At 38.5% G+C, this 19,670-nt stretch overlaps 1 protein-coding gene across 4 annotated transcripts in view; it reads right to left on the reverse strand.

Annotated features, from left to right (window-relative positions):
- DENND1B (DENN domain containing 1B) overlaps positions 1-19,670 on the reverse strand; it is a 199,339-nt gene that overhangs the window by 83,920 nt on the left and 95,749 nt on the right. For all 4 annotated transcript variants that reach the window (XM_080406489.1, XM_080406490.1, XM_080406487.1 and 1 more), the window contains exons 5-7: positions 12,127-12,246; positions 2,975-3,044; positions 1,015-1,095 (exon numbers count right to left, since the gene is read on the reverse strand). In XM_080406489.1, the coding sequence (XP_080262615.1) occupies positions 1,015-1,095; positions 2,975-3,044; positions 12,127-12,246 (271 nt within the window). The remainder of the gene's footprint in view (positions 1-1,014; positions 1,096-2,974; positions 3,045-12,126; positions 12,247-19,670) is intronic.

Here is a 19,670-nt window from a genome sequence, read left to right on the forward strand (position 1 = left end):
TGTAATAGGGCCAGAGGATTTCCTAGAGTCTGTGCTTGCTTTACTCAAAGTATTGGGCTCAATTCTAAAATAAACAAGTTAAATGTAACGTGAAATGACACAATTAAGGTCAAGATAAATAATGTAACGATTTTCTGTATGCACGTAAGGGAAACCTTTACAAAACCCCTTTTTTCTGTGCCCTACAAACTCTGACAGTTCCATCAAGAAACAGTTATCTGCGCACAGTTACTTATGCATGCAGTAATTGTATAGATGCTGTGAACACAAACAATGTCTTGGAGACAGCAGAGGCTCTGTGTTGGCTTTACATTTCATGCAGGCTTTACAAATGTATTTGAACATGCATCCATATGCTGTTTCTGTTGAAAACTTCAGGAACCGTAACAGTGACAGGCTCACTTATTGATGCTTCTGAGGTAACATCTCCTTGCCAGGCTCTCCATGTCCAGCCCCACATCATGAAAAGTCAGAGCAGAAAAGCAAGGTAGGCATAGACATATTCTGTCCCCTAGTTTCACGTAACAGTACACTTCTCCTACCACCTTTCCTACAGCATTTTTACATGATCAAGCAAAACTAGGAAGATGGGAAAGAAGCCAGCTTACACAGACTTTTGCCCAATCCTGCAAGTCTACCTACTCAGACATAAGAGGCAATAAAACAGAGTTAGTGTCTCCTGATTCACAGCAGGAGAAACTGAAATTATCTACATGAAATGGCAGGAAAAACAAAAAAGTAGTTCTAGCTCTGCCAGATCCCACTGAAGTTTACTTTCTCATCCATACAGCAAAAGTCAAATTTCTACTTCTTTATTTACTTTAAGAGAACATGAGACAGAGACAAAGTCTATTCTGCAGGGGGGGGGGGGGTTCTCCAAGCCAGTTAATGATGGGAAGCAACATAAGTCTACTCTTTACAAAGGTTTTTTGTTTTGATTTTGGTTTTTATTTTTGTTTCAGCCTGACCTACTATTTTATAGTCAGTAATAGGAGTTAAACAGAGAATACTTACCACACTTAAACTGACTAAAGCGTTCGCCTTTGGCACAGGATGGCTATACAATGATTTTAACAAATCATTTGAGTCATTTTCCTACAGGGAATATTTTTTAAAGGTAGTTAATTATTATATAAAAACTAATTGTTATTTACTACACATCAAACTATATATTGACAAAGAGAGATATATAATTTAATGAGAAAGGCAATTGCAATTTGGCATGAAGTATTTAAATATTAAATTGAGGCCAGCTTTGTACATCAGAAAATTACTGTATCTGCAAGTTAAGTCTCTCTCTTACATATCTCCCCATATACTCCTTACATGAATGGCATTATTTGCAACTGAAAATCATGTTAACATGTCTAGCTGGTCTGTGCATCTTGGACATCATTTTCCCAAAACTTTTAGCCATGATATTTGTCTATGCTAAGTTTTACTAAACATGCAGCTACACAGCTATATTGTATACATTAAAAATAATTCATCAGAGCACACAGAACAGTTAATAAGGTTTACTAAAAAGTACATGCAGCTACTGGGTTTAACTAGGATCCCCCATCTGGATCTCTAAAAGACACATTTACTTGGGAAAGACAAGCAGTTTGGTTTAGAGTTTTCATTCAGTTTAGGGTTTTGTTTGTGGAAACAAAGTTATTTTTGTTGTCAAAGTAAAACCAAAAATATCAGTGACGAGGGGGCCAGCTTTTAAACATGTCTGAGTCTGCAGGGAGCTTTCGTCTCCCTGCAACAGTGATGATGACACTGGATCTCACACTAGTAAACAAGACTTTGGGTCTAGCTGTTGGTCAGATGAACGGTTCCTGGGCCAGGAGGGAGCAATGCCCTCTAACAGCATCCTCAGCAACAGACATGGGGCCAGGCAATGCAACAAAAAACTTTCTGAGCCATCAAAAGTTTTTTCAGCACAGAGGACAACAAACCTATAACTCAGCAACTTAAATTCGTGGCAGCAATAGCTGCAATGCCAGAACCACTGATAAAAAAAACACAGAAGAAAAACCCTAGCCCCCTTCTGCCAAATACAACCTTAGTAACAATTTTTACTACTATAGTGAAGTCAGGGCAAAAACGAAAGTCGCATTATACCAATTACAAGACTTAAATGTATTCCACACTTCGTTTAAACACAGCTAACACCAAACTTTCTGACTGCATTTTCTTTTTACATAAAATATCATCATTCTCTATAGTCCATTTACTATAATGGACACTAACTGCTTATTCTATAGTTCATATATTCTTGAAATGTCAGCTTTTCCAGCCCACAGCATATGGTTGACTATTGATGGCTTTCCTTTTTTTTTTTTTTTTTTAATTAGAAGCTAGTATACTAATATAGTTAAAGCAGAAAGGTATAGCTTTAATGTTCTCAGTAAAAACAGATGCCAGTATTTCCTTTCCTGTGTAATCCTAGAATATGTCTAATTGCTCATGAATATGCAAACTAAACTATCACGATTTTCCACCAAATGCTGCAAGTAATTTTGTCTTGTAGTTGAGATGACAGAATTACGAGAGGTAGTTTTTAGTTAATATGAAGGGTGAAACAGTACATCATATTTTATGCAGTTCTGAAAAAAAAGTGTTTGTAACTGATAATCAGATAGTTCCAGAGATCTACAGTTTACAATCAATACGTCATACAGATCTCCAGTGATGTGACACTTTGCTCACACTTCACCCAGGACTTGTTTATCCTAAGACTGACACTTTATAAAGGTATATTCTCAGCAGCTTTTTAAGATTAATGTGGGATTCAAGTGACAGAGGCAGCTGTATGTTCAGATTCTTTGAATTTCAATATGAAAATCAATGTAAAAACTTGCTTCTAAATTCCACTAAAATTTTAAATTTTAAAACAGTACACAATCAATTTACAGCATTTTAAATGGTGACCATTATTTCAAGGAAAATATTTTACACAAATAAATAGAGTATCTAAAATTACCTGTTCTTTAGCCAAATAATCTGCCAGGGTATTTAGGAGCTTGTAATATACCTCAAACCACGGTAGGTAACTAAAACAGGAGGGGAAAAAGAATTTTAGTAACATATCAATGTATTTTTTCCAGTGCTTACAGAATACCACTACAATTAATCTGAATTGCATACTTCATAATATTTCTACATATAAATACAATGCATATAAAACTTTTCCCTGCAAATGTAATGGTACATCACTGATAGTAGCAAAGCTACATTTCTTTATGCTGGACACCTGTTTGAAGTTCAATTAAGTGTATATTAGCTCATACTACTTTTACTTCCCATTATGTTAAAGGCACCAAAAGATCATTTTAAACATTGCTAAATCACATTTCCACTTTTGTTATGGCTTTCAGCATTTGTGTTATTTGCAATTTTAAAATTCTACATCCTGTTGTACCTGGTGGACTGCCAGAACTGCTGCTTCCCTGGAGAGCAACAGACAATTTTACCTGGGCAGATCAGGACCCCCGTATTTGACAAGTAGTGCAATGCCATGCAATAGCATAGATGTCACACTATATGTAAGAATATTGTTCTCCCTATAAAGTAATCTCTATAGATAGATTTAACTTCTAAAAAATGAGAGCATTCACCAATATTGCAAATACACAGTACATCAATACATGAATAATTAATAGACTTCTAAAACAAGTCTGCAGTCCATATGCACACAATACTCTCAGTGAGTTAAACAGAACCTAAGATAAGTAAGACATAAATAAAGACCATGAGAAAAACTCAAACACCGTAACATCAGTTTCTTTTTTTTTTGGTCACCTTTAACACTGACATCATCAGTGACTGATTGCTACAGAACTTCCCATAATCACTATTTAAGCCTACAATACAGATGTTACAGGTCTGGTAAACTAAACAGTACCAGTATAAATTCCTCCTTATTTAAAAATTACATACCTTCTCATATCTGTTAGAATTTTATCACAAAGAATATTACTAAAATGGTATGGTTAATATTAGTTGCTTGAGATCAGAAGGGAGCTGGGAAGGAAATAAAGCCTGAAATGCTTTTATTACATTTCATACCCGTATTAATAATACTACACACTTTGTTACTCAATGCAGTAAAATCCACAGACACACTTTCAATGCTTTTGTGTGTGCTGTGGACAAACCTTAAAATTTCAAATCTATGTATTTCCGGAAACGTGCTAACTGCAACTGAAAAAGCCCAGTATGAAGTACCTAAATGTTTTCCCTGATAGGAAAAGGAAATCTGTTAGGGAAAAACCATGGCTGAAGAGAAGCCACATCTAGTTGTGTGCAAGGAGTCCAGTGAAGGGTTACGTTTTCTTCGTAACACCTCTGTTCTCAGTACACAGCTGGCAAGACTTTAGAAACAATTCTAAATTCTCAGGGCGAAAAAAAGAGAGCAGCAGAAATCTGAACATAGTTATAGTTATGTGTTTTCTAGCAATCTTTGCCATCCTTATATATGCTTGCCTGCTGCTTAAAAAAAAAAAAAAAAAAAAAAAAACACACAAAAAAAACCCAAAAAACCCCACATACAACTAAAAAAGCACATGAATTTACACCTGCCAAGCCAAAAAGACACAGAGGCAATGACTTCTTTTAAAGCCACTGTATTAAAATCTTTATCACAATAGCATACTGGCTATTAATCAAACCTACATAAACTTCTTAATGCTTGCTATCGTTGACAGTAAAGGCATGACATTATTGCATTTGCTTTCCAATATATTCTTATATAATCATAAAATTTACTTCATTGCACCTGTAAGGCCACTCCCTGCTTACAGGCATGAACACTGCATGCCCTCATACAGCCCCCATCATACAGCAGCTAAAACACCTGATCCCTGAGTCCTGTTCCACCTGGTACTCCCATTCTATTCTCTTCTGTAATCACGTTAACCTGGTTTTGCATGTCGCTGAAACGCAGCATAGAGAGGCAAACAAAAATTTTCACCACAGCAGTCAAGAGAACCTGCAAAAGTCAGAGCTACTGGACAGTTTTACCAGCCTCGATCTACAGCAGGTTCCAGCGTCCTGCCCAAGCCAAGGTACAAGGTAGGTATAAATCACAAAGTATTTTTACAACACTAGACATGCAAATGGGTTAGATGATCTAAAAGTTTTCCAGTCTTTTGTTAACACCTCTGCATTAATAGTGTATATCACCCCAGCATATTTTGCTGTAGAATACTCTAAAAATTATCTAATCATTCATTTTTCATAATGAACATTTGATTAGCATTCTGTAAAAATAAATGCTCCTACTTCAATAAAATATTAACCACATTTCTTGTATCCATGATCTTAACTCCCCTTTTACTGTGCAAATAAAAGTTAGAAGTAATTTTTAAATAATGCATAAAAAGGTCGAATTCATTATTTGACATTAATGAACGCTAGCAGAAAACCAAGGGAGACTTTTCTTTCATACGCAAGTCATGCTGACCAGAGCACTCGTACAAGAATTTCTTGCCATAGCAAAATCTGGTTGACGATATACTTCCATGTCTTCATGTAACAAAACCACAAAGAAAAGCACTGTAAAAACAGACTATTTGCACATAGTTTAAAAATGCCAGTTTCCTTTCTGAGCTGAAAGACTGGAAAAAGAACTGCCTTAAGCCTCATAACCACAGACACGTTTAAAATAATTTCAACATGCCTCTTAAACCTGAAAAATTAAGGCAATCAAAACAAGTACTCCATTACATTACACGGTATGAAACCAAAGGCCACCAAGACCTGTCCTCTCTTTTTCACACAATCTTCAGTTCTTCTAAAGGAGATTAATTGCAAAAGTTGTTGTCGATATTTTTAATTGTACTGTTCTTAGTGCAACAAAATATTACAAAGCTCTATTGGAGAGCATAGAAGTTCCCTTTATATCTTTCTTCTATGTATTTGCCAAATGCTATTAATTCAGTATAATAAAGAATTGTTATATTTGTTGTTTTCATAAACAGTGCCTTTGTGTCTGTATATACAATGTATCTCTGCATTCAAAAGTAAATATAAACACAGGTTGTGTTTGTTGGTAAGACAGGTATCAGGTGGTATTTTAGATTCTCAATTCAAAGAGTAAGTATAAGTTCTTTTATTTTGTAACATCCTAAAGGCTGTCAAGCAATATTTTTATCCTCTTGTACCACAGCCTGATTTTGCAAGCGCCTGTGTTAATAATCCTATTAATTTATTTGGACTACTCTAGATGAACATTCATAGATGAACATTCCCATGAAATAGGCTTTACATCTTTATCCAGAGACCGTATTGGATAAAGCACAGTGTTTAGAATCTTAAAATCACAGAATCACTTAAGTTGGAAAAAACCTTCAAGATGACCAAGTCCAACCGTTACCCAGCACTGCCGAGTCCACCACTACACCATCCCCCTAAGCGCCACATCTACAACGTCTTTCAATACCTCCGGGGCGGGGGGTGGCTCCACCACCTCCCTGGGCAGCCTGTTCCAACACTTGGCAACCCTTTTGGTGAAGAAATGTTTTCTACTATCCAGTCTAAACCTCCCCTGGTGCAACTGGAGGCCATTTTGTCTTGTCCTATTGCTTGTTACTTGGGAGAAGAGGCCGACACCTACCTTGCTACAACCTTCTCTCAGGCAGTTGTAGAGCACGATAAGGTCTCCCCTCAGCCGCCTTTTTCTCCAGACTGAACACCCCCAGTTCCCTGGGCTGCTCCTCACGGAACTTGTGCTCCAGCCCCTTCCCCAGCCTCGTTGCCCTTCCCTGGACACGCTCCAGCCCCTCAGTGTCCCTCCTGCAGCGAGGGGCCCAGAACCAGCCACAGGATTCCAGGTGCGGCCTCACCAGTGCTGCGTACTGGGGGACTATCGCTTCCCCAGCCCTGCTGGTCACACTGTCTGGTACAAGCCAGGGTGCCGTTGGGCTTCTTGGCCACCTGGGCACACTGCCGGCTCCTGTTCAGGTGGCTGTTGATCAACAAGCTCAGGTCCTTTTTGGCCAGGCAGCTTTCCAGCCGCCCCTCCCCCAGCCTGTAGCGTTGTGTGGGGCTGTTGTGCCCCAAGTGCAGGACCCAGCACTGGGCCTTGTTGGCTTGCATGGCACTTCTGCGTCTAATAGCTAAAAACCAGAAGCACTACAGGTGAAAGAATCTTCTTAGTTTGTTCTGTTAGCAAATCTTGCAAAATTTAAACTTTGTTTAGCACAGACAACTAGTCTATGTACAGAAAAGTCATCAAGCGCACAAATGTCCATCGACATCTGTTAGGCTAGGTAATATCTTTTTTTTAATTCAGTACAGAAATGCATCCTCTGCAAAAAATAGTTTTTAAATGGCTGAATTTAACAAAGGAGACCTGTAATACGTTACTCCTAGCTCAAAATCCTCACATTCATACATACCTTAACAACAGATAATATCAAAATTAAAATCCATTACTAGACATCATACTTGTATTCATTGAATTATTTATGAGCAGTGTATTTCATAATTAATTAGCTATTCTACAAAAATGTCAAAAGGTTATCAATGAAACCTCTTCACAGTAGATAAAACCGAGGAATAACAGGGCTTTCATTTTCAATTTTAATGCATTTAGAAGCCTAAACCTCAAATAAAAATAATTTAGGTTCTTAAACTATTAAACCATCATTGGCTTCTTGTTTATTTTTCTCTACTTGTACACATTGTCTTTGCATTCATCATGTCACTATCAATAACTATTTGAGAAACAAACATACAACTTCCAGCAACATACAGCAATGTCTCCAAAGTTGCCACAAAACTTTTCCCCCATAATAAAGAAAAATACTAAAACACATGCAATATTTTTTTAATACATATCTATTCCCTGATTGAGAATACAGTGGTCTTTATTTAGAAGTACAGCCACTGCCTGTCACAAAAGCAAAAACCCAAGATATTTCATGGTTAATTAAAAACGTACTTAGCATTTTCTTTTAATCCAAATGAGCCACAAGGCAGGAGCTCAGACTTTTATTCAAAGTCACTCAAAACCCTTGTTGCTGTAAGTAGACTTCCACCTCACTGGTGCCTCTACTATAGCTCTGATAAAACTTTTACATTCATGAGTCAAAGGTTAAATAAAGGAGAGGAAATGTTTTCTGTCAAATAGTCAGGTAACCACTAACAGTCCTGAACTATCAGCAGGAATCTAACTTCTAGTAATCAAATAAAACTAAGGAAACTGCCTTTCCGTAGCTAAATGTCTAATGTCTAGGGGCTACTTTTCTGTCTGGAAAATTGACACAAAATGTGTAAAATTGAAACATTCTGCTTCTAAGGGATTTGCCTAAAGGAAGAGAGAGAAAGCTTCAAGCACTTCAAGCATGGTCTGAACTGAAGAACTACAAAGGCTTACCACATAAACCTGTCCTCCTTATTAGAGCATTTCATTTGGAAACATAGGTGACAATTTTACAGTCATAAAATTAATGAAATCTAAGACTGAGCACTTTAATGATGCATTTTGCGTTCCTATGGATACATAAGGTCACTCTTGGAGTCCACCAACAGTTTCAAGACTTTTAACAAAACAAATTTCAGTCAAATTATTTGCACTTTCTACTAAAATCGTTCAGGTAATTCAAACACAATTGCACGTAAACCCAAGTATTATTCCTACTGCAAACAGCAGTGATATTTAGAAACAGTACCCAGCAGAATTAAGTCTCCTCCTATTATTCAAAAGAGAACACTGAAATTTCTACTGTGCCACTTCACAACTGGCAAAATTATTTCAATTAAAACATAAAAAGTAAAACTAGAAGAAAAGATACAGTATAGTATATGAGCACAACAAGGTATGTTACTCTTGTATGTTATTCCTGTTGTGGTACCCCTTGTTTTTACAGGGCTGCATTCGCTCAACAGTCTGTGGACAGAGAGAAGGTGACCCAGCAGGAGTCACACCGACAGCTTCACAAAGCAGCCGCGCAGTTTAAAGCTAAAAAAACCAACAAAACAAAACAAAACTTGGCAAAGGAATCACACAAAACTTCTGGAGAATAACCCAAGAAGCATCCTCTTATCTTAATATGGGTTTGCACTTACTGGCACTTTGAATTTGGCAACTGCAGTCCAGCCCTGCGTGATCGTTTCAGACAATATTGTGTCACAATTATGTTCTTCTAACAAAAATGCCCGAGACAGCTACCTTAGGGGATTTTTACTTCACTGTATAAATACACAGAGAACTTGAACAAAACATTCTGATTTGGGAGAAAATTCTGTTTACACAATTCATACACACGTGTTTCTAAAACATAAGAAAACCCATAAAACTTAAGCTAGAGTTTTAGATGTAGATTTTCTGTTTCAAACTATCCAGTTTAAAGCAGGACCATGTGGCTGCAAATTCAGAGATGACTTCCTTTAATTAGTGTTTCAGATGAAGAACAAATCATAGAGAGAAGTCCCATAAATCAAGCAGCTTTAGATTGCTGGTGTAAAACCTGAGGACAAGCAGCCTTTCCTTCAGTTTTCAGTTCAGAACGCCATTCAGCAGCTCAAGCCCTGGCTCCTAGCAGCCCTGGCAGGGGTTAACGCCTGGCCTGGTACCATTCACAAGGGACATCCGCAAGAGAAAAGCTGTGTCCTGTTCCCCACTCGTCAGCCTATCCAAATGTCTATAGTATTTCCTTCTCATCACTTTGACTGGCTTGTTCCTGCTCTTCTTTTCGGAGATTTTTACTTAGATTTTAGTTATTTATGACCATTTCATTTAGTAAATTTTTCAGTATTTTACTACCTCTAGTTGTCTTTGTTAAAGCCCAAGTCAGCAATCTTAATATCTTCCTCTTGTTTGAGGCAATATACATGTATGTGCATATGCAGATGTAAATAGTTAGACATGGTATTTATATAGACCTGCATTTGTGTGTTTATATAAAAGTCTATGACTATCGTGTCAGACAAGTAGTTTGAACTGCTCACACAGCAGAGTAATTACATTCACACACTGAATACAAATTTATGTTATTTTGATATATGGAAGAGAACAAGTGTGAACATGCATACACACTCTTTGTATATAAAGACAGCCTTAATTTATTAAGATTTCTTTGATTTTGGTTAATTTAAGATCAGCAAGCATGTACAAAGGAAAGCCACATAAAATGCCAAAAGAAATCTGCTACTGCATCCCTTTCACTTGGCCACTTCTAATGGATCTTGGATGCAGAGCAGAAACCAGACTGGATACTAGAAGACATCAGATGGAAATACTGATGCATTATTTCTGTCTGAGCACAACACACAAATTGGAGAGAAATGGACTACCAAGCTAGAAGTACAATGCTGTGAAGCTGGTGCTGTTATGCATTCAGCTATGCGTTGTAAATTTGAAACTGTCACAATAAAAGCAATGAAGGCAATGCTTTGATTACAGTTCGCTGAAAAATTATAGCTTGCCACTTTTTATTTTCCTTGTTATTTCTACCAAGTAACAGACCGTTGACTAATCTTTAGCTGATGTATGTCTGTGGAAAAATAAAATAAATGCCCAAGTTTACCCCAGCTGAGAATTTCCATCCTTTGCGTTGTATCACTACAAATAGTATTTAAATGTGCATACCTGAGCTTGCGTAACTGATTAAACACTTGTTATTACAGCATTAGAAGCCAGCCAGACAATTTTAGGAGTACAAGTAAAAAATTTTGTTTCTCACTTGATGGGGGAATAAAAGGTTAATTCAGATAAAGAGCTAAAAGCATGCACATACATTCTCACTCCGGGCCTCAACAAGGTATACTAACAAAAGGTATCACAGAGAAACGGGTTAAACATTATACACTCCCAAATCCTACAAATCAAATCTTTCTGCAGTATTATTAAAGAAGTATCGTCAGGATCACAGAAAGTCAATTAATTCCCAGAATATAGTCTTTTCCTTTTGTTATTTTCATTATATGGCCATAATTATTATTTTATGCAATATTTAGAGCAAATACTTATTATTAAAATTACTTGACCAAAAATGTCCAGTGTATTGGCTTTCAACATTAAGTTTAGAATCTGTTTAAAAGCTCACAAAAATCTTCATGGGATATCTCCAGTAATTTTAAGCACTGCTCTGTAAGTTTCTGTATCATCTGGGGTTTTTTTGCCCCTGCACACAGTCTGTTACTGACATTCTCATACAAGTTGATGTTGGGTTTGTCTCCCTAACTCACGTGGTCTATCCTAAGGACACCTTCTGCGACTGCCCGATTTCCATGTTGTTCAAATACCAGATAATCTGCTTTTCTTCACAAGCTTCCTAGCTTACTCTCCAGCATTATCCACGTTGCCCCTCTGCCGCCAGTGGGTTTGGCTCTTTGGCAGCACGTGGCGCCTCCTTCACCTTGTGTTCGGGGATTCTCACTTTGAAGGTAATTACACTTCACTTCAGTCCTGTTGTTCTCATGTGTTGCCGAACTGGAAGTTCTCATTTCCTCTGTGGGCATCAGAGGCTGCTAGGCTCTTAAGTGAAGTTGCAAATTTGCCTTTTAATTAAAGCACACTGGCTTTGAATTAATTTAATTGAAAGGGGGTTAGGACAGCTAAACAAGTCTTTTTTTTTTCATTACCAAAACAATTCTCTTACAGGAGAAGAAAGAAAAAGCAGAGGGAGAAACAAAGTATTTCACTGGGGTCAACTTCGTAATCACCAATATCTCTTCTGCAATCAAGCAGCATGCTCTTTATTGAGAATTATCTGGCTCTAAGCATTTCTTAGATTAAATACGGTCTGGCTAAATAAACATGGAAGATACATCCAAAAATCATATTTCCAAGGACAGGAATACATAATAGTGCACTTTATTGTTAAATTGACTGGATACTTGACAAAGATCTCATTAAAAAGTAAAAATACATAACATTCAAAGCCTCTAAAGCTGCAGCATATTGTATTCTGCTTTTAAGCAAAGATTTCATGTTATTTAAATAGAATTATTTAGCCTCACACAAGGATATCATCACATAGGGCTTGGGTTCATTTTTGAAATGAAATCAGTGTTAACACTTGTAGAAAAATTATATCCTGATAGATAAATAAAACACATTAGCAGATACCTTTTCGTGTATTTTTCTTACATTCACTCCCTGACTCAACTTTACTTGGGCTGACTTACCTTAGAATACAGAGGCAGACCCTGCCTCCTGTCGTCAAACGGCAAAATCCAAACCTTTGCTTACTTTCAATGTCGGTGAGCACAAAGGTAAAATGCTGTCCTACTTGGTTTTGGGACCCCCTGAAAAATTAGATACAGAGCATAAAACCACTAAATCACATCAAACGCGAGCATTTAAGTCGTTGGTCTCAAGCCTCACTACCCCTCCCTCCCTCCCCAGCACCCAGGTGGCCCCTGCCCCCCGCCCCGTCTCATCAGCACAGAGGAGCCCAGGTCCCTCGGTGTGTCACACAGCTCGGGCCGCAACAGGCACAGTGGCACGGTGTGGCACACAGCCCCTCACTACGTAAGGCCCAGGCAGAGCCAGCACAAGCCTGCCACAGCCTGTCGGCTTTGAGGACACCTCAACAGTGGAAAACAGTACCCAGAAACAAGGTTTACAATTCTACAAATAATTAATTAAACCGGCATCCCACAGGCCTGGTTTAAGGCATCCATTAGAAAACTGACTTCTTTTTTGCACTTTTTTTTTTTTTTTCCTTTTTCTTTTTCCCTTCAGAATAGCTCCCTTGGTTAAACCTGTAGCCTTCCTATGCACCCACACATCTTCCTCCCTTTTTTTGCACTACACGTTGCCCAACAAAGAACTTGTTGCTAAATTAATTTCCCAGTGCAAAAAAAAAATATGCAAAAACCAGTAAATAATCAAGAACTAACAGCATAAGAGCTAAAACAATAGTATCTTCAAGATTATATCAAAACATGCACCGACTCGAGCCTTACTCTGCCTTGAAAGTTGACACAAAATTTCCCTGCCTGATGCTCCAGCTCCTTTTACCCCCAAGCTCTGCCCTGCCAGCATTCCCTCAGCAGCGCAGCCCAACACATTTTGTTCTCGGTTTCTGCCTCCCGCTCCAGTGTCATCTCTGGCTCCTCATACTTGTCTCCAGGTCCCAGTACCAAGCTCCATTCCTGGCCTCTCCACTTTCTGCTTGACAGTATGAACCTTTTCCCAATTTCTTTTTAAGAAGAAATGGCATCTTGACTGCCATGACATGTCTCTTATCTCCTTCATGGTCTCAAGCCAGGCACCTTTCTCTCCTGTGCCATTTGTCAGCGTCAGACAAGAGATCAATGAGAACATGGGACAGACCTGCTTTTCAGTGTGGCCAAACTTCAGTGATCTTCATAGAAATGTTCTAAAACGCTTACACTGAATGCATTTTGCAATCAAACGACTGTATCTGAAGTTCACTCACAGAAACACATATTGCACTTTTCCAAAATCTCCCAAAGAAAAGCAGCTTTAGGTAAGCTTGGCTTTTTCAGCCAGGAGATGTAATGTGTAGCACAGAATGCAGCACAGAGTGGTTTGGGTTGGAAGTGATCTTTAAAGATTTAATTAAAGCCAAATGAAAGCAAAGTTATAATGGGGAACACATGGAGATTTGCAAACATAAAATGCAGCATTTCTCCCTGTAATTCTATTGTCTGCTGTTCTTTTTCCACTCTTCCATGATCTTCTACAGCAGAATACCTAAGCACCTGCTAGTAAGCACTATGATTAGCATGTGTCATGTGTGGTTCGATCTTAGATGCCAAGCTGAAAATGAATTCCTAGAGAAGCTGAAAACCATCACAGATCTCAGTCTTCCAATCTAAGAGCACAAAATATATTTTTAATTTATCCCCTGCAATATGTTTGGGGGTTTTATTATTGTGGCTTTTTTGTTTGTGTTTTGTTTTTAAACCTCCACCAAAAAAAAGCCCCAAAATTTTCCCCTAGGAAAGAAGAAAGCAGCAGAGGATCAAAGAGCGAGAGAAGTTACAATGTACAAATTTATGTTACAATGCTTAACGTGTGCATGACAACAGCTTAAAGATTAGCTAAGTGATACCACTACCCAGACCATAGTGCCCCCACACATTTCAGTTTGGTCTAGTCCCTCGTGAACATACAGTGACCAGCCTGAAACAAAAGGCTGTGCTGAGCATATATGACACTACAAGACACATTTAATCCAATATAATCCCTGGAAACCCACGCTAATTAATGGCCTATTTTTTTGGTCAGGTAATTAAATGACTAAAACAAGCATTCTCCTCACTTGTCTTCGATAGACTGGAACAACTTGGTGTGCTCTTTAAACACAGTAAACACTCAGTGGCTTTCACTTAGTCCTTCATTTTTCAGGTTCTGTATAGCGAGCACAGTGCCTGTGTATTACACCCCATACAACACAGAGCTATCAATAACACAGGGTTATTACTCCCCTGCCAACGATGCAATTTGCTATCTCACATCTCTGCATTTTCCACTTTATTCCTGACACCAGACTGCCACCGAAACCTGCAGTATGGTTTCAGTACCACACACACACTGCCCAGGGGCTTACACAACAGTTCAGCAGGAGCTGGGCAGCCAGCAGCACTGATAATGCACCGCACAGCGATCTCCGCTGCCTCCTGCTCCCACCCCCTCCCTGCTCTGCTGCATCCCACCATCAGGTGTGGAGTTTTCCACAGCCACAACCAGCTTTTTCTTATGTCACAGAACCCCTGGCACAGTTCTGTAGTCGGGTGCCTATCTACCCATCTACCATTGGTCAAGACCCATAGAGATCATTGATAATTCACAAGCAATTGTTAATACACGCTCATCTATGCAGGCGTTGTTTTTAATGTATGGTGTACATGTATGTCAAGCAAATGGTAACTCTATTACTGCTTGACAACAATTACTTAGCCCCAAAAAACTCGTATCAGCAAGGATCTCTTGCTTTCAGGTACTTGCCTCTTCCCTTCCCAAAACCTGAAGACGACAGAGGAAAACAACCAGTATTGCAATTAAAGCATACGTAAAAATGTCACGACACAAGACCACTTTAAAACATGAGATTTAAATTCTGATATTCCTTATTAAAAATAGCCCAGTCAAGTTACGAGTTCACCAATTCCAACACCATCTCACCGCCTCCAACTCCATGTCTTCCTTTTGCTTCTTTAAGAAAGACAAATCCATGTTTCAACAGTCAATGTAAAAGTGGCCCAGCTTGAAAACTGCTTCCCACACAGTTTAGAAGGAGGTGTAAGCAGCATGTTGCAGATTTTCAAACTGAGAAAAACTCCAAGGTTAATACTGAGCCTCCACAAAGAGCCCATAAGTTTACATTTGGTCCCAGCTGCTTCAAAGGAGCAGCTAATAGCAGCCAGTGGCCACCCATCTGGACCGCGTTTTGTGATCAGTTTAAAATACTGAGTTAATCCTGGATTTCTAATTTGAGAACTCCACTTAAGATCCGAGGGCAGCAAGGATGTCAGGTTTTTTACTCCTCTTCAACAGAATTAACACTGACTATACATAAGCCTTACAGAAACAAATTATGATTGGGGATTTGTATGCATTGATAGATAACCACCATGTATAAACCAGGCCCGTAAAACATTTAAGAAGTGGTAGCACTACAGTTTTAAGATATATATTGCATATACCCTCATGGACAAATGCTAGCTATGTGATGCGGGGTTCATGCCTCTGTTTCACTGCAGCCCATTCAGGTTGTTCAGAAGTCAACTCTCACCTCCAGAGGCAGGTAGCAGCTCCGGGCACTGCTACTGAACCACCACAAATGACGCCTCTCAAAGTTCTCCTTAATGTGAAAATCAACACAGGTAAAACGTAATTATGTACCAGCGTTCCCTACACAAAATGTTACCTAGACTTTCTATCGGAGTGCAGGATCAACTGGCTGAGCTTCAAAAAATGTCTGCAAAATGGTGGCCGAGCTGGCTGCTTGAAGAGAGCACGATCCGCTCACCTGTGTGGGGAGAGCAGGCACAAGTTGTTCCCAGCCTTCACTGACCTTCTCACTCACTCCTCTGCCTTGCTCTTGACTTACTTTCAACTCTTGCCCTGCATGCTTACTTTTAATCGTAGTTTAACAATAATAAATCACTAATAGCAAAGAATGTACGTAAATACTTAACCCTGCAGACTACAATGGGCTCTTTCAAGGTTATTACAGTTCACTGTAGAATAAAAGTAGTTTTTAAAATTTTCTAAGTACATATCTACACAATGCAGAAAAGGCTCTTTGGGTATGCAGTAGGTAAAGAGTCATTTTAAAGATTTTTGTTTACACTGTAGTCATTGTTCAGGACTCATTTTAAGGCTGCCTTGAGAAAACTAATTAAGGCAGGAATTAAATCTCTTCTTCAAACCAAAACCAGCATGTCTAATTATGGAATTTATCCCTTGTTCTCAGTAAGAATTGCTCTTCTTCCAAGTTAATCTGTTTAGGATACAGAAGATGTTTGAAATTATTTTTTTCTTCTCCAAATTTTAGACATCTTTAAAGGGGTTTGAATTTCAGATTTTTCAGATTCAGAAAAAATTCATTTTTTCAGTGAGTTCCAGAAAATTATTATGCATGGGAATACAGATTTTGATGACTTAATTTTAGAAGAAAACTGGTTATTTAGAAGAAATATTTAGAAGAAAACAATGTTACTGGTATTGTTAATTACAAGGTGTCATGTACACATCCTTGACCAATGTAACTGAAGTACACAGTTCTGATGAAAGCTTTGGTGGCTGCTACCTAAACTTGAAAATTTCAAATGTATTTCATCTCCCAGTCTGACGCTGAGAATCAAACCCCGCCAGTCATTCAACCTAATTCTCCCCTGATCAGAGAATAGATTAGAAACCATTTCAAGGAGAAATTTGAAAACCAGATATTAGGGTAGTGGTACAAGCTGATGCAGAGACTGGGGAGACAGTCACCCTAGGTTGGGCCATCTCCTTCAACTAATTGCTATCCCCAAAACTCAGCTTCAGGAACTATTTTTCTCCATTTCCAAACCCACTCCATGATCCATGAGCCCACAGCTCAGGCTCCCTGTGTGAAGGGCTCCTCTGCTCCAACTGAGCTGACCTGAGATCTGCTTCTCATAAACCCCAGGAAGAAACACCAGAAAGAACATCTTTACACATCAGAAAGAAAAGGAAGAAAACTGCGTAAGATATAAAAACATACAAAGCTACCACCAAGTAAGAAAATCCCCACAAATAAAAAGGACAGTCAACTTATAACTGGGGTTATGTCTTCAAACACTAGAAGCATTAAAAGACACCACACTACTAGTTAGCACCACACTACTAGTTAGTAAAGAGTCTCACTGGGTGCATTCCAGTTGCAAGAGCAGCCTGCTCTGGCCAGGGGCCCTGGCCATCGTACCTGCCCAGGGTCTACCAGAGGTCCCTCGGTGTGCCCAGGTCTCCTCTCAGACGGGTCCACTTCTGCACACACACGGCATCCACACAACCCGCGCTCAAAACGAATAGTTACACTCTTCCACAGTGCACGCCGTAACCTTCCTGACAAAGACTTCTCTCTTACACATACGTACCATGATACAACGAGGGAAAGGATGGAAAGAACTCAGCTGTATAAAACTGCTGCTGTGCATTTCAGTTCACAACCTATTCCGCAAACTGACTGGAATGACTGAAGCATGCAGGAAATGCTATAATTTGTTTATCTTCTCCTGTACAGCTTAAATATGTTCTCAATTATTTACTTTTCATTCTTAACTATTTACCTCGAAGGCAAAAATATTGGTGTATGGTATAATTGCCTTTCACAAGAGTTGGGTTCACAAACCCAACGATCTCTACAGCCACTGTTTCACATTTGTCTTTATTATAACTGTGTTTCTGCACGCAGATTTTTACCAGAAATACCAACAAACCCAACATTAGCCAGGAACGGGAGATGGAAGGTGATGTCATTCCTGCCATCATTACTCATTGACCCTAACAGATTATGAGCTAAATAATATGCACAGTAATTTCCAAACTTGAGCAATATTCTACTGCTAACGAGAAATCTTCTACAGCAGCAGAAACACTTCTTATGCTCCAAAATATAACATTTCCCTGCAATCTGGTGGGTGCTGTAGGGGAAATTAATGAGGTACACATCATTGTCTCCATGCTGATCCTACACAGGCATTTTCCAAAGTGTCTTAGCTAGAAAGGCACGCGTGTTACACATTCAGCAGAAGAAATGCATTCTGAAAGGGGAAAGACAGAGAAAAGGAAGGAGAGAGGGGAAATATTTATGGCAGAGACAAATGACAGAGATTCAAAGCATAGATAAGATTGAGGGGTCAAGCAATGACATAGTGCAACTTCAGACTGAATTTGTAATGGGCCCAAAAGGAACAAGAGGAGAAGTTGCATGCTCACTAATCGCCATCCAGCTAAGTAACTGATGGATGTAGAGATCGAGGTGCAGGCTCTCTGCAAAGGTCCAAGTTTTGGGTTAAGAGTGAAAATACGCAACACTGCTGGAGAAAGAAAAATGAAGAAAACGATGCAGAATTTGTGTAAAGGATTCAAGGCACAAGAGAGAGAACATAGCGCTTTTTCTGATGTATTAATATTAGCTTAGCAAACATTAAAAGGAAATTAAGATCTTGATGTTCTCAAATGTTAAAACCTCCTATTCTGTATGAAAAGAAATGGAGAAAGGAATTCTGTGCAGAGAAAAGGGAACTTAGTCATAAATACCTACAAGTAAACCGTTAGAATGTTATACAATTGTGCCATTTATGAAGCCTAAAATAATTTATTCATACAAAAAAAAAAAGACAGTTTTTTGGAGAAAACACTCAAGAACTTCTATGACACAATTCATTTCTTAACCCCTTCAAAATAAAATGTAAGCCATAACCAGCAGTAATGAAATTATGTGCTTACTTTCAATAAAAAAATTTATATAAAACTTAAAGTCATGGTCAAAACATTACGCCATTGTGCCTTTTTTGGCTTGACTTCCAGTTTAAATTTAATGGGAGTTACCTCTAGATTTTTAATCACCATTCACAGCATGTACTTTCGATAATTAGAACGAGTAGTGTACAGTTATTTATAACATCTGCATATAAGATAAAGTAAGTACATCTGGTGAGATGATGTAAGCATCAAACAGTGAGAACTAAATCTGGATCTCTGTCTACAATCACTGTCATACAGTGAATAAAGCAAATTAAAATATGTGTTCTCATTTCATTCACTTTTCAAATCATTCTCCAATACATTTGGAAGAAAACAGGTGATAATGAACTTAGCACTCTGCTTTAATGGTGCTTTAACTTTCCCACTCCCATAATCTGAATAATATAGATTACCTATTTTAATGAGTTTTATTTAGGTAATTAGCAGAAATGACACTCCATTGCCTTCAACTGCTGTATAGTAAGAACCCAGAAGCAATCTATGGAACAGTCACATTTTTTGTTCTAGGTACCTTGATCAGCAGCATCAGCGGAAATTTCATTGGTAATTTCTAGCTCTTACTAGGACCAGATATTGCTTGAAGTGGTTTACGTGTATATAACACAGGCTGAGAAACTACACTCTCTAAAGTACAATGTGCTCAATCAATGAAACAGATACTTTGTGCTTCACTTCAATCAAAGTTTTCTGTACCGAAATAAACATTGAAACTGCCTGTAAAACACCTGGGGGTATTAGA

Source organism: Falco punctatus, assembly GCF_963210335.1.
Source record: "Falco punctatus genome assembly, chromosome: 11".
In the NCBI taxonomy this organism is placed as follows: domain Eukaryota; kingdom Metazoa; phylum Chordata; class Aves; order Falconiformes; family Falconidae; genus Falco; species Falco punctatus.